At 45.3% G+C, this 15,587-nt stretch overlaps 1 protein-coding gene across 1 annotated transcript in view; it reads left to right on the forward strand.

Moving 5' to 3' along the window:
* The window catches only part of LOC109902970 (transducin-like enhancer protein 4), an 83,398-nt gene that overhangs the window by 16,685 nt on the left and 51,126 nt on the right, over positions 1-15,587 (forward strand). The window contains 2 exon segments of the mRNA XM_031786096.1: positions 8,246-8,343; positions 9,613-9,676. Of these exon segments, the coding sequence (XP_031641956.1) occupies positions 8,246-8,343; positions 9,613-9,676 (162 nt within the window).

A 15,587-nucleotide genomic window follows, 5' to 3' on the forward strand; every position in this document is an offset into this window, starting at 1 on the left:
CCGTCCAGTAGATGATGCCTGGCTATTCTTTAAAAGTGCCTTCCTCGCCATCTTAAATAAGCATGCCCCTCTCAAAAAATGTAGAACTAGGAATAGATATAGTCCTTGGTTCACTCCAGACCTGTCTGCCCTTGACCAGCATTAGCATCGAATAGCCCCCGTGATATGCAACTCTTCAGGGAAGTTAGGAACAAATATACACAGGCAGTTAGAAAAGCTAAGGCAAGCTTTTTCAAACAGAAATGTGCATCCTGTAGTACTAACTCAAAGTTCTGGGACACTGTAAAGTCCATGGAGAATAAGAGCACCTCCTCCCAGCTGCCCACTGCTCTGAGGCTAGGAAACACTGTCACCACCGATAAATCCACTATAATTGAGAATTTCAATAAGCATTTCTCTACGGCTGGCCATGCTTTCCACATGGCTACCCCTACCCCGGTCAACTGCCCGGGACCCTCCACAGCAACCCGCCAAAGCCCCCACCATTTCTCCTTTACCCAAATCCAGATAGCTGATGTTCTGAAAGAGCTGCAAAATCTGGACCCCTACAAATCAGCCGGGCTAGACAATCTGGACACTCTCTTTCTAAAATTATCTGCCGAAATTGTTGCAACCCCTATTACTAGCCTGTTCAACCTCTATTTCGCATCGTCTGAGATTCCCAAAGATTGGAAAGCTGCCGCGGTCATCCCCCTCTTCAAAGGGGGTGACACTCTAGACCCAAACTACTATAGACCTATATCTATCCTACCCTGTCTTTCTAAGGTCTTCGAAAAGCCAAGTTAACAAACAGATTACTGACCATTTTGAATCCCACCATACCTTCTCCGCTATGCAATCTAGTTTCAGAGCTGGTCATGGGTGCACCTCAGCCACGCTCAAGATTCTAAACGACATCATAACCGCCATCGATAAGAGACATTACTGTGCAGCCATATTCATCGACCTGGCCAAGGCTTTCGACTCTGTCAATCACAACATTCTTATTGGCAGACTCGACAGCCTTGGTTTCTCAAATGATTGCCTTGCCTGGTTTACCAACTACTTCTCTGATAGAGTTCAGTGTGTCAAATCGGAGGGCCTGTTGTCCGGACCTCTGACAGTCTCTATGGGTGTGCCACAGGGTTCAATTCTCGGGCTGACTCTCTTTTCTGTATACATCGATGATGCTGCTCTTGCTGCTGGTGATTCTCTGATCCACCTCTACGCAGACGACACCATTCTGTATACTTCTGGCCCCTCCTTGGACACTGTGTTAACTAACCTTCAGACGAGCTTCAATGCCATACAACCCTCCTTCCGTGGCCTCCAACTGCTCTTAAACGCAAGTAAAACTAAATGCATGCTATTCAACCGATCACTGCCCACACCTGCTCGCCCGTCCAGCATCACTACTCTGGACAGCTCTGACTTAGAATACGTGGACAACTACAAATACCTGGGTGTCTGGTTAGACTGTAAACTCTCCTTCCAGACTCACATTAAGCATCTCCAATCCAAAATTAAATCTAGAATCGGCTTCCTATATCGCAACAAAGCATCCTTCACTCATGCTGCCAAACATACCCTCGTAAAACTGACCATCCTACCGATCCTCGACTTCGGTGATGTCATCTATAAAATAGCCTCCAACACTCTACTCAACAAACTGGATGCAGTCTATCACAGTGCCATCCGTTTTGTCACCAAAGCCCCATACACTACCCACCATTGCGACCTGTACGCTCTTGTTGGTTGGCCCTCGCTTCATACTCGTCGCCAAACCCACTGGCTACAGGTTATCTACAAGTCTCTGCTAGGTAAAGCCCCGCCTTATCTCAGCTCACTGGTCACCATAGCAGCACCCACTTGTAGCACGCACTCCAGTAAGTATATCTCATTGGTCACGCCCAAAGCCAATTCCTCCTTTGGTCGTCTTTCCTTCCAGTTCTCTGCTGCCCATGACTGGAACGAATTGCAAAAATCTCTGAAGCTGAAGACTCACATCTCCCTCACTAGCTTTAAGCACCAGCTGTCAGAGCAGCTTACAGATCACTGCACCTGTACATAGCCCATCTGTAAACAGCCCATCTATCTACCTACCTCATCCCCATACTGGTATTTATTTATTTATTTTGCTCCTTTGCACCCCAGTATCTCTACCTGCACATTCATCCTCTGCCGATCTACCATTCCAGTGTTTAATTGCTATATTGTAATTCCTTCCCCACCATGGCCTATTTATTTCCTTAACTTACCTCATTTGCACTCACTGTATATAGACTTTTTGTTTTCTTTTGTTCTACTGTATTATTGACTATGTTTTGTTTATTCCATGTGTAACTCTGTGTTGTTGTATGTGTCGAATTGCTACACTTTATCTTGGCCAGGTCGCAGTTGCAAATGAGAACATGTTCTCAACTAGCCTACCTGGTTAAATAAAGGTGTTCTCAACTAGCCTACCTGGTTAAATAAAGGTGTTCTCAACTAGCCTACCTGGTTAAATAAAGGTGTTCTCAACTAGCCTACCTGGTTAAATAAAGGTGTTCTCAACTAGCCTACCTGGTTAAATAAAGGTGTTCTCAACTAGCCTACCTGGTTAAATAAAGGTGTTCTCAACTAGCCTACCTGGTTAAATAAAGGTAAAATAAATAGCAAACAGGTTCTAAATCAGTTATGAACACATCAATCCAGATGAACTGGTCTCTGTTCTGCAATCTCAACACTCATTCTCTCCTCAGTCAAGGCCCTTGTTGTTTTTTATAAAAATAACTGATCTGACCATGGTTTGGAACCACTCCAAACCCTCTTTTCACCGCCAATCCCTCCATTTATAATCCAGAATTGGATGGCGGAGGCTTTTGCCTCTCACCACAATGGAGAGCCACCATCTCCAAATGGTTTTGTATTGTGACTGACTGGCAGCCTGGCTAGTGCCCTGGTATCAACACCTTCAAGCGTTAAATGAGGGCTCCGCTCCAGCTAAGATGCTGCTTGCCTGGAAATGTGGGGAATCGAAAGAGGTGTGTGTCTGTCTTAGGGCTTTGGTGGGTGTGATCTGCCCCCCCCTACCCCAGCCAGCCCTAGTCCCTACAAAGCATTGCCTGAGAGAGAGAGAGAGAGAGAGAGAGAGAGAGAGCAAACTAGAATGCTATTTGGCCCTACACAGAGAGTACACAGCGGCAGAATACCTGACCACTGTGACTGACCCAAAATTAAGGAAAGCCTTGACTATGTACAGACTCAGTGAGCATAGCCTTGCTATTGAGAAAGGCCGCCGTAGGCAGACATGGCTCTCAAGAGAAGACAGGCTATGTGCTCACTGCCCACAAAATGAGGTGGAAACTGAGCTGCACTTCCTAACCTCCTGCCCAATGTATGACCATATTAGAGAGACATATTTCCCTCAGATTACACAGATCCACAAAGAATTCGAAAACAAATCCAATTTTGAAAAACTCCCATATCTACTGGGTGAAATTCCACAGTGTGCCATCACAGCAGCAAGATTTGTGACCTGTTGCCACGAGAAAAGGGCAACCAGTGAAGAACAAACACCATTGTAAATACAACCCATATTTATGCTTATTTATTTTATATTGTGTCCTTTAGCCATTTGTACATTGTTAGAACACTGTATATATATATAATATGACATTTGTAATGTCTTTACTGTTTTGAAACTTCTGTATGTGTAATGTTTACTGTTAATTTTTGTTGTTTTTCACTTTATATATTCACTTTGTATGTTGTCTACCTCACTTGCTTTGGCAATGTTAACACATGTTTCCCATGCCAATAAAGCCCTTGAATTGAATTGAATTGAGAGAGACACTTTTTTTTCTATTACAAAGCCATCACCTATAGAAAGCTTAACCTAGAGAAGAGTCCCCTATCGTGGGGCAGATCCCCAGGACAGCAACACAATTAGACCCAATCAAATAATGAGAAAACAAAAAGATATTTACTTGACACATTGCTCAGTTTTTTTGTTGTAAATTCTTTCCAAACTGCCTAACCTCATGCCAAATGTATGACCATATTCGAGACACATATTTCCCTCAGATTACACAGACCCACAAAGAATTCCACAACAAATCTATTGGGTAAAATACCACAGTGTGCCATCACAGCACAAGAAAAGGGCAACCAGTGAAGAACAAACACCATTGTAAATACAACCCATATTTAGTTTTTGGGGTCTTCCCTTTTGCACTTGAACTATTTGCACATCATTATAACACAGTACATAGCCATAAGGACATTTTAAATGGGTCTATCCCTTTGAAACTTGTATAATGTTTATTGTTGATTTTTGATTGTTTATTTAACTTTAATTGAGAGAGAGAGAGAGAGAGAGAGAGGGAGAGAGAGAGGCGAGTTACTGCTCTGAGGGTGGCTATAGGCAATGATGTACAGGGCCACAGGTGACAAAGAGAACTAGAACCAGTGGCAGATATAGATATAGGCGACATTGGCGGCACGTGGCGCCCGCACCAAAAAATCCTGAAACGTGACATTTGCGCGATTGGTTTTCTATCGCTCATTTGAACGTCACGTCAATGATATCATGTCACCGTGTGGGACTGTGGGTCAATTAACCTTGTTGGACTGGGTACCCTGATTTTAGTTTGTGAGCTAGGCAGGCTACTGCCTGGGAAGGTCTCCCACTCAGAAGTACGAGATGGGGAGGGGGGCAGAGGTAGGTTGACCTCAGGTCTCCCCACTGGAAGCCCGAAGTAGGGGGGACGGGGGAATCTATCAAATAGCGCACCTCTAACTTAGTACAGTACTAATGTAATTAGTAAAATCAGTCACTATGAAATGCTACCAAATAAACCAAAATGCATTCATTATACTGTGAATATATAGTTGCACAGACATATTGTTGCATTTTTTTCTGGTTTGTGCGAAGTCGTTAAGAATAATATAAAACCAGTCTGCCACCACCACCATAAGCTAGAACCGCCACTGACGAGAACACGCACACACATATCCCCTACATCCGGGATCATATTAACACTTCCCTCCTACACTTGGTACTCTTCATCTATTCATGTGCCTTTACCCTAAATATTTCACCAGCTCATGATTATTTGATACCCCTCAGAACGTCTCTCTCCTGAGACGGAGTGAGAAAGACATAGAGATGGAAAGCGAGAGCGATAGAGAGGAAGGGAAGGATAGGCAAAGAGAGGGGAAGCGGGTGGCAGAACAGAAAGTGTGCCATAGAGCAGAGAGAAGCTCTGCAGTCCTGATCAGTCCCAGACCCGCATCGGTTTCCTTACCTCCCATGCTGCGGCTGCCAGCTCAGAAACACCAGCCTAAATTGAATGTTTCCCCCAGTGATTGATAGACAGATGAGGGGGAAGGAGGGCTGTGGCCCGGCTGCTGGCTCTGTACTGTTATGTGATCTCCTGGCCCAGTCCCCCCCCCCCACACACACACACCCATAGATAATCCTTCTTAATTTTCGGCTCGCCCTGCTCCAGCTCTGCTCTGGATACTCTAAATTGTGATTGACTGCTGTTGTCCCACATAGCTGGTCTGTCTGTTTTCCCACTCCCTCCCTTCCCTCCTCTCCTAGATTAACCAGATCAGTTTGAGTTTTCGGGATCCCCCATGCTGTCTGACACCACCAGGGCCAAACAGAGCCACACTGAGATGAGAGTCCCGTGTATGCCCCCCCCACACACACACTCTTAGATAAACAGGTTATTTGGCCTTCCCCATAGGAGAAGGGGTTCTACTCCGTGGAAATGATTTTACCTCGAACCAATAAGGGTTTTTCAAAGAGTTCTGCCATTGGGAACAGCTGAAAAACCCTTTTAGGAGTCTAATATTCCCCTGGCTGTGTGTTGGCGACCCCCCCCCCCCCCTCTCTGTCTGAGCTGCCATCTGTCATATGCCAGGCCAAACCCCAAACTCAAGGCTCATCCAGGACCAGTCATGGAGGGCCCTGAGCTCTGAGAACAGACCACACTGGGTCTATAGTCATGTCTCTCTTTTGTCTGAGTCAACCACAACCACAATCTGACCCATACAGAAAACCTGACTCACTTTGAGGAATGTGTTATTGTGAGTGAGTGCTTATGTAAAATGGACAGTAGTCAGTCTGGACTGTAGTTTGTGGTGGTCCAGTGTCTAGTCAGATGGTTTGTTAGAGTGCAGTAGGGAGATATGCCATCTCTTCTCTATCTCCCGCCCCTGCGTGTGTTTGTCAGACCAGTGTGATGTGAATCAAGGTCAGTGGGGATTCGTCGGCAGCCGCCTCTTCCCCCTCCCCCTTCGGGGTTGTGTACTGAGTTAAGCCTGTCTGTCCAGCCAGCCGACACCCAGCCACAGCACTAGGCTAGCTGCTCAGCCCGCAGCTTAATTACTGAAAAGCCCACAGAGTGTCTGACCTCCACCGTTAGCCTAATTGAAATTTAATTGAATTTTCCTTGTCTAGACTAATTAAGCTCCTACTGAAACCACCAATATTTTAGCCACCTAGCCTAGCTAGCCTCTGGACGACCGAGACGCGCATCCTATGGTGTGGGAAGAGAGGAAAGAAAGGGGGAGGAAAGAGGTAGAGCTGAGGAAGGCAAAGGGGAGAGGTCTGGTATTGGCTCTCAGGGGTGGGTGTGGTGAGAAAGAGAGATGGAGTGAGAGAATGAGAGGAGGGAGAGAGAGATTGACAGAGTGGTGCAGACTAAAGTGAGGTCGGGAGTGTGAGGTTAGCAGCCTACGCCACTGACCTGGAGCATGTGGTTAAATAACACTGAGCAGTGGCACTCATCGTCTGCCTAACATCAGTTTTGTGTGTGTGTTTGTGTGTGTGTGTGTCTGGCATTGTCCCAGGCTTGTTGTGTGCAGCCCCATTTAGTACAAGGGCTTGCTGTGTGTGTGTGCATATATACACAGTACCAGTCAAGGGTTAAGACACACCTACTCATTCAAGGGTTTTTCTTTATTTGTACTATTTTCTACATTGTAGAATAATAGTGAAGACATCACAACTATGAAATAACACATATGGAATCATCTTCAAAGTAGCCACCCTTTGCCTTGATGACAGCTTTGCACACTCTTGGCATTCTCTCAACCAGCTTCACCTGGAATGCTTTTCCAACAGTCTTGAAGGAGTTCCCACATATGCTGAGCACTTGCTGGCTGCTTTTCCTTCACTCTGTGGCCCAACTCATCCCAAACTATCTCAGTTGGGTTGAGGTTGGGTGGTTGTGGACGCCAGATCATCTGATGCAGCACTCCATCTCTCATTTTTGGTCAAATAGCCCTTACACAGCCTGGAGGTGTGTTGAGTCATTTTCCTGTTGAAAAACAAATGATCGTCCCACTAAGCGCAAACCAGATGGGATGGCGTATCGCTGCAGAATGCTGTGGAAGTCATGCTGGTTAAGTGTGCCTTGAATTCTAAATAAATCACAGACAGTATCACCAGCAAAGCGCCCCCACACCATCGCACCTCCTCCTCCATGCTTCACGGTGGGAACCCCTCATGCGGAGATCATCCGTTCACATACATACAGAGGTGTGGAACCAAAAATCTCAAATTTGGACACATCAGACCAAATTTCCATGTATGCATGCATGTGTGTCAGTAGTATGTCCCTCCCTCATGACAATTCCAACCCCTCAGCTATAAATACCAGGTCACAATAACCCCCAATGGACCTTGTCACTCAGATTCATATCACCACAATCCCTTCTCCAAACCCCTGGAAACTCCACTAGCATCCATGTTTTTTTCCCTTTGCATCTAAAACAACAACATCCTTGATGTGTTTGTGTTTCCCCAACTACACAGCGAGTGGAACAACACCCAAAGTGCTTCAGACAGGCTCTTGGGGGAAGCTGGGTTCTCCTGGGAGGTGTTTGTTGAGATTCTTTGCTTTTAGCAGGTGAACGACAGTGCAGTTTTAATGGTTGTGATTCACCATAAGTTATTCATTTGACGCTTTCCCTTCCTCAGTGCTTTGTAGGCAGGAATACATTATCCAAGAGCATCCTGGCAGAGGAGAGAGGAGAGGAGAGAAGAGGAGAGAGGGATGCTAATGTTGTGTGAGAGGAAGAGTGAGACGGAGTCATTAAGTGCGAGAGTGAGAGAGGAGAGGAGAAGAGGGTGCCAGGAGAGCGAGTGTTTGTGAAAGAGAGGGGGGTGGAGTGAGAGATGAAGAGAGCAAGGGCAGTGTTTTTGATGGTGTGTGTTGAAGTGACCTTACTCTCCCTTCTTCTTTCCTCTCCTTTCTTTTCTCTCCCCCAGGTCCCTATTCAGCCTGGCCAGTCTTTCAAGTTCACAGTCCTGGAGACCCTGGACCGCATCAAGGAGGAGTTCCAGTTCCTCCAGGCTCAGTACCACAGGTGCTGTATACTCACTCACTAGCCTCCATCCATAGACTCCATTACAGATAGGATATACAGTGGGGCAAAAAAAGTATTTAGTCAGCCACCAATTGTGCAAGTTGTCCCACTTAAAAAGATGAGAGAGGCCTGTAATTTTCATCATAGGTACACTTCAACTATGACAGACAAAATTAGAAAAAAAATCCAGAAAATCACATTGTAGGATTTTTTTATTGAAATACTTTTTTGCCCCACTTTTCACACCACCCTCCATCTTAACCCATGCAGGCCTACATAGACTCTATAGCCACAATCCTAACTTGAGGTCTACACATGTAACTCAAATCTTCATACAAGTTTCTCATAAACATCAATACACGATTGTAGTAAAAGTCTGTGCTTCCCATATATCCGTGTGTCTGATGATAGGAGACGGAGGATTGTGTCCTATATGAATTCTACCAATTAAGGTGCCTCAGGGGATAACAGTCCCTCCTCCTCTCTCCAAAGGACTGAGAGAGCCCCCTGGGAAACACTGCTGCTGCTCTACTTATTAGTCTGGGAATTATTACACAGGCTACATTAGACATCAGCCGTAATTGTACTGTATGTGTATGTGTAAGCCAAGGACAGGTGCAGTGAACCATATGGTTGTTATAGCACAGTCATACCATATGCAGGTACAGATTCTAACCTTATCCGTCTCAGTCTTAATGACACAGTGGCTTGGGTGTTAGCCTGGTCCCAGATCTGTTTGTGCTGTTTTGCCAACTTCTATGTCTTTGTCATTCATAGGAGTTGACAGGACAGTACAAACACCAGGGTGGCAGGGTGTGGTGATATGGGTCTATATTCCATATCATAGCAGAGTGATGGTGTGTTTCATCAGAGAGATAGTCTGAGTAGAGTTGACCTGCAGTGACCTTGGTGCTGGGAGCCCAGCCTCACAGCATGAGCTGAGTACTCATGGCCATATCTCTCTCGGTCACAGCTCTGTGAACAGTGTGCTGAAGCTAACATTGTTCTCCCACTGCAGCCTGAGACCCATCGGTCTCTCAGTCTGATCGATCTAGATCCATAACCTCTTTTCAGCTTTGACAAGAAGGAGAGATTCAGGTGGGGCTGCAGAGTAGACCGATACGGTTGGCCATAGTGTATGTCCTGCACTTGATCAGTTTGTTGACCTGTGTGTGTGTTTGGTTGTGTGTCTGTGTTTTCTGTTGTGTGTGCGTGCGCGTGCATGGTTGCATGTATGTTTGTGTGCATGTTTTTGTCTTGCCTCTGCAGCCTGAAACTGGAGTGTGAGAAGCTGGCCAGTGAGAAGACAGAGATGCAGAGACACTACATCATGGTGAGTTCAATTCTATTTACACTACCACACCACCGCTGGCTCACTGGAATCAATCAGACAACATGGAGGAGGAAGGCCCAGTCTCAGTCTGGCTTTACAAATGGACCCCTGTCCACTACACCAACATAGGAGGCTATCTAGCTTGTTGAAGAGCATCATCTGGCGAAGTGGTCTAAGGCACTACATCTCAGTGCAAGAGGCGTCACTACAGACCCTGGTTCGATTCCAGGCTGTTTCACAACCGGCCGTGATTGGGAGTTCCATAGGGCCGTGCACAATTGGCCCAGTGTCGTCCAAGTCTAAGAATTTGTTCTTAACTGACTTGCCTAGTTAAATCTTTTTTATTTTATTAAGTTAGGAGGATGAGACTGCCCAAAAACTCTCTCTCCCTCTGCAACAGCTTGAGCCCCTCCACGTCTGTCTGTCCCTGTCTGTCTATCTGTCGTGCACCGACTCCAAATCACGTCCGGTTGTGATACAGCCTGGATTCAAACCAGGGTGTCTGTAGTGACACCTCTTGCACTGAGATATAGTGCCTTAGACGCTGCGCCACTTGGGAGCCAATTAAAGTGTTGGAATAAATACAGTGCATTCGGAAAGTATTCAGACCCCTTGACTTTGTCCACATTTTGTTACGTTACAGCCTCATTCTAAAATGGATTTTTATTTTCATTAATCTACACACAGTACCTGCAATACCACAATGCCTGGGATGTGATCATTGTATGTTTTGCGTTTAGTTATTTCTGTTTTCCACTGAGCTGTAATGTGTGTGTTCTGGACCTGGTAGTTATGGGTGCACCCGGGCGTTGTGCGGGGCTTAGTCCATCCCACCCTTGGAAAATCCCTTTGGGCCAGGAGCGGGGGCCAGCGTCTCGGGTGGGTGGGGGCTGGCGCACCCACTGAACAGAACACCCACTGATTGGTCATTCGTATTGTCTTTGAACTGTTATTGTTTTAATCATAAAAAAATAAAAAATAAAATAAGATGGAGAACAAGCTATGTAGGGAAACATAGTGACGTTTTGGTGCAGGTACAGCCAACTAGCACAAAATCATATTGTGATATTGTCAAAACAAGACAAAAACAAAACTGTAGCAATTTATTTCCCCCCCATCACTACTAAAAGTAAACAAACTGTTCTCTGTGTCTCTGTACTTTATGGAGATTTCACGTTTGCAGGGTTTGATGGACGGTTGAGTTGGCAGTAGTTGGATAGATGTGTAGAAGCTTTTACTCCAGTATGAGGAGAGACCTCAGTGAACTTTGTTATAGACTGGGGCAGTCGGCGACATTTGATCAACTCTCATACATATTTATTAAATGTCATGACCTTTGTGACCACAGGACTGTTGGTCAACATCAGGAAGAAATAGGCTAAGCGTCTGAGAATTAAGCATTTTCCATAGTGCTGGACTCCCTGGTCTCAATAGAAATGGAGAATGGCTTGGTGAGGCCAAATTACTTGAAATGGCGCCGGAGGAGATGGCTGCCGTTTTACGGGCTCTTGTGCTATTTTGTGTGTATTTTCGCGTTGTTTGTAACTTATTTTGTTCATAATGTTCACAATGAAAAGAGCTCCTGAATATCAGAACAGCGATTACTCACCACAAACTGGACAAAGATTTTTTTATTTAATGAGTCAGACGTGAAGGATTTAATGCTGATACTGGCCCAGGCCCAAATCCCCGTCATTCACATGAAGAAGAGACGTCGATACAAGGGACGCAGGTTCGGGGGCCTTGTGAGAATTAGTCAGCGAGCGGGTAACCCGCCTCTACCATATGTTCTATTGGCCAACGTGCAATCATTGGAGAATAAACTGGATGAGCTCCGTTCAAGACTATCCTACCAACAGGACATTAATAAAAACTGTAATATCTCATGTTTCACCGAGTCGTGGCTGAACGACGACATGGATAATACACAGTTGGCTGGGTTTCTTGTGCATCGGCAAGACAGAACAGCTGCCTCCAGTATGACAAGGGGTGGCGGTCTGTGTCTATTTGTCAATAACAGCTGGTGCGCGAAATCTAATATTAATTATATGATTTTACGGAGTTGTCTATTCACAACCACAAACAGATGCTGGCACTAAGACTGCACTCAACGAGCTGTATAAGGCCATAAGCAAATAAGAAAAAGCTCATCAAGAGGCGGCGCTCATAGTGGCCGGAGACTTTAATGCAGGGAAACATAAATCCATTTTACCTAATTTCTACCTGCATGTTACATGTGCGACCAGAAGAAAAAAAACTCTAGACCACTTTTAATCAAAACACAGAGATGCGTACAAACTCTCCCTTGCCCTCCATTTGGCAAATTTGACTATAATCCTATCCTCCTGATTCCTGCTTACTAGCAAAAACTAAAGCAGGAAGTACCAGTGACTCGTTCAATGCGGAAGTGGTCAGATTACGCAGATGCTAAACTACATAACTGTTTCTAGCACAGACCTGGAATATGTTCCAGGATTCATCCGATGGCATTGAGGACTATACCGCATCAGTCACCGGCTTCATCAATAAGTGCATAGATGTCGTCGTCCCCACAGTGACCGTACGTACATAACCCATAATCCAGAAGCCATGGATTATAGGCTACATCTGAACTGAGCTAAAGGGTAGAGCTGCCGCTTTCAGAGAGTGGGACTCTAACCCGGACGATTATAAGAAATCCCGCTATGCCTTCGGATGAACCATCAAACAGGCAAAGCGTCAATACAGGACTAAGATTGAATCCTACTACACCGGCTCTGATGCTCGCTGGATGTGGCAGTGCTTGCAAACTATTACGTTGCAAACTAAACTATTACTATTACTATTAGCATGCATGAGAGCACCAGCTATTCCGGACGACTGTGTGATTTTGCTCTCCATAGCCGATGTGAGTAAGACATTTAATTAATTAAGGATCCGCCCCTTTTAAAAACTTTTTTGCCTAAAATGACACTCCCAAATCTAACTGAAGCAAGGAAATGCATGTTCTTTTTTTTTTACCCACTTTTTCTCCCCAATTTTGTGGTATCCAATTGGTAGTTACAGTCTTGTCTCATCGCTGCAACTCCCGTACGGACTCGGGAGAGGCGAAGGTCGAGAGCCGTGCGTCCTCCAAAACACAACCCAACCAAGCCTCACTGCTTCTTGACACAATGCCCACTTAAAAGAATCCAGCCGCACCAATGTGTCAGAGGGAACACTGTACACCTGGCGACCGTGTCAGCATGCACTGTGCCCGGCCCGCCACAGGAGTCGCTAGTGCGCGATGGAACAAGGACATCACCGCCGACCAAACCCTCACCTAACCCGGACGACGCTGGACCAATTGTGCGCCGCACCATGGGTCTCCCGGTCGCCGCCGGCTGTGACAGGGCCTGGACTCGAACCCAGAATCTCTAGTGGCACAGCTAGCAGTGCGATGCAGTGCCTTAGACTGCTACTCGGGATGCCGGATAGGCATATTCTTGATACCATTTGAAAGGAAACACTATGAAGTTTGTGGAAATGTGAAACTAATGTAGGAGAATATAACAGAGTAGATAGAGTAAAAGATAATACAAAGAAAAAACATGCAAAAACATGCAATCTTTGAAATTCAAGAGAAAGGCCATAATGTAATATTCCAGCCCAGGTGCAATTTAGATTTTGGCAACTAAATGGCAGCAGTGTATGTGCAAAGTGTTAGACTGATCCAATGAACCATTGCATCCCTGTTCAAAATGTAGTGTCAAGACTGGCCAAATGTGCCTAATTGGTTTATTAATACATTTTCAAGTTCATAACTGTGCACTCTCCTCAAACAATAGCATGGCGTTATTTCATTGCAATAGCTACTGTAAATTGCAGTTAGATTAACAAGAATTTGGACCCTGGGACTAAACACCTCCCTCTGCAACTGGACTTCCTGACGGTCCGGCCCCAGGTGGTAAGGGTAGGCAACAACATATCTGCCACGCTGATCCTCAGCACTGGGGCCCCTCAGTGGTGCGTGCTTAGTCCCCTACTGTACTCCCTGTTCACCCATGACTGCGTGGCCAAGTACGACTCCACACCATCATTAAGTTTGCCGACGACACAAAAGGTGGTAGGCCTGATCACCAACAACGACGAGACAACCCATAGGGAGGAGGTCAGAGACCTGGCAGTGTGGTGCCAGGACAACAACCTCTCCCTCAATGTGATCATGACAAAGGAGATGATTGTGGACTACAAGAAAAGGAGCGCCGAGCACGCCTCCATTCTCATCGACAGGCCTGCAGTGGAGCTTCAAGTTCCTTGGTGTCCACATCACCAACACAATATCATGGTCCAAACACACCAAGACAATCGTGAAGGGGGCACGACAATGCCTATTCCCCCTCAGGAGACTGAAAAGATTTGGCATGGGTCCTCATATCCTCAAAAAGTTCTGCAGCTGCACCATTGAGAGCATCCTGACAGGTTGCATCACTGCCTGGTATGGCAACTGCTTGGCCTCCAACCTCAAGGCCCTACAGAGGGTAGTGCGTATGGCCCAGTACATCACTGGGGCCAAGCTTCCTGCCTTCCAGGACCTCTATACCAGGCAGTGTCAGAGGAAGGCCCAAAGAATTGTCAAAGAGTCCAGCCACCATAGTCATAATCTGTTCTTTCTGCTACCGCACCGCAAGCGGTACCGGAGCACCAAGTCTAGGTCGAAAGGCTCCTCAAATTCTTATGGCTGCAGGGGCATTATTGAGTAGTTTGGATGAAAGGTGCCCAGAGTAAACGGCCTGTTCCTCAGTCCCAGTTGCTAATATATGCACATTATTATTAGTATTGGATATAAAACACTCTGAAGTTTCTAAAACTGTTTGAATGATGTCTGTGAGTATAACATAACTCATATGGCAGGCAAAAACCTGAGAAGAAATCAAAACAGGAAGTGGGAAATCTGAGGTTGGTCGATTTTCAACCCAGTCCCTATTGAATACACAGCGGGATGTTGATTATGTTGCACTTCCTGAGGCTTCCACTAGATGTCAACCGTCTTTAGAAACTTGAATGAGGCTTCTACTGTGATGTGGGGCTGGATGCGAGCTGTTTGAGTCAGTGGTCTGGCAGAGAGCCAGGTCCTGGTCACGCGCATTTCACATGATAGCGACCTGCGTTCCATTGCTTTTCTACAGATTTATGATAACAACATCCTAAAGATTGATTCTATACTTAGTTTGAAATATTTCTAAGACCTGTAATATAACTTTTTGAAGTTTTCGTCTGACGTTTGGCTGGACTTGCACAAGTATTTGGATTTGTGTACTAAACGCCCTAACAAAAGTAGCTACTTGGATATAAATAATGGACATTATCGAACAAAACAAACATTTATTATGGAACTAGGATTCCTGAGAGTGCATTTTGATGAAGATCATCAAAGGTAAGGGAATATTATTATTATTATTAATGTTATTTATGATTTCTGTTGACTCCAACATGGCGGATAAATTTTTTTATTCTGAGTGCCGTCTCAGATTATTGCATGGTTTGCTTTTTCCGTAACGTTTTTTTGAACTCTGACACAGCTGTTGCATTAAGGAGAGGTATAACTATATTTCCATGTCTAACAATTGTATTTTAATCGACATTTATAATAAGTATTTCTGTAAAATGATGTGGCTTTTGGAACTAGTGAACGTAACGCGCCAATGTATACTGAGATTTTTTGTATATGAACTTTATCAAACTAAACATACAAAACATACAATCAAATGACTACCCAGACTATTTGCATTGACCCCCCTCACCCCGTTTTTTTATGCTGTTGCTACTTGCTGTGTATTATCTATGCATAATCACTTTACCTCTACCTACATGTACATATTACTTCAATTACCTCGACTAACCTGTACCACCGCACATTGACTAGGCACCCTGTAAATATCCTCATTATTGT

The sequence above is a fragment of the Oncorhynchus kisutch genome, linkage group LG13, assembly GCF_002021735.2.
Source record: "Oncorhynchus kisutch isolate 150728-3 linkage group LG13, Okis_V2, whole genome shotgun sequence".
Taxonomy (NCBI): Eukaryota; Metazoa; Chordata; class Actinopteri; order Salmoniformes; family Salmonidae; genus Oncorhynchus; species Oncorhynchus kisutch.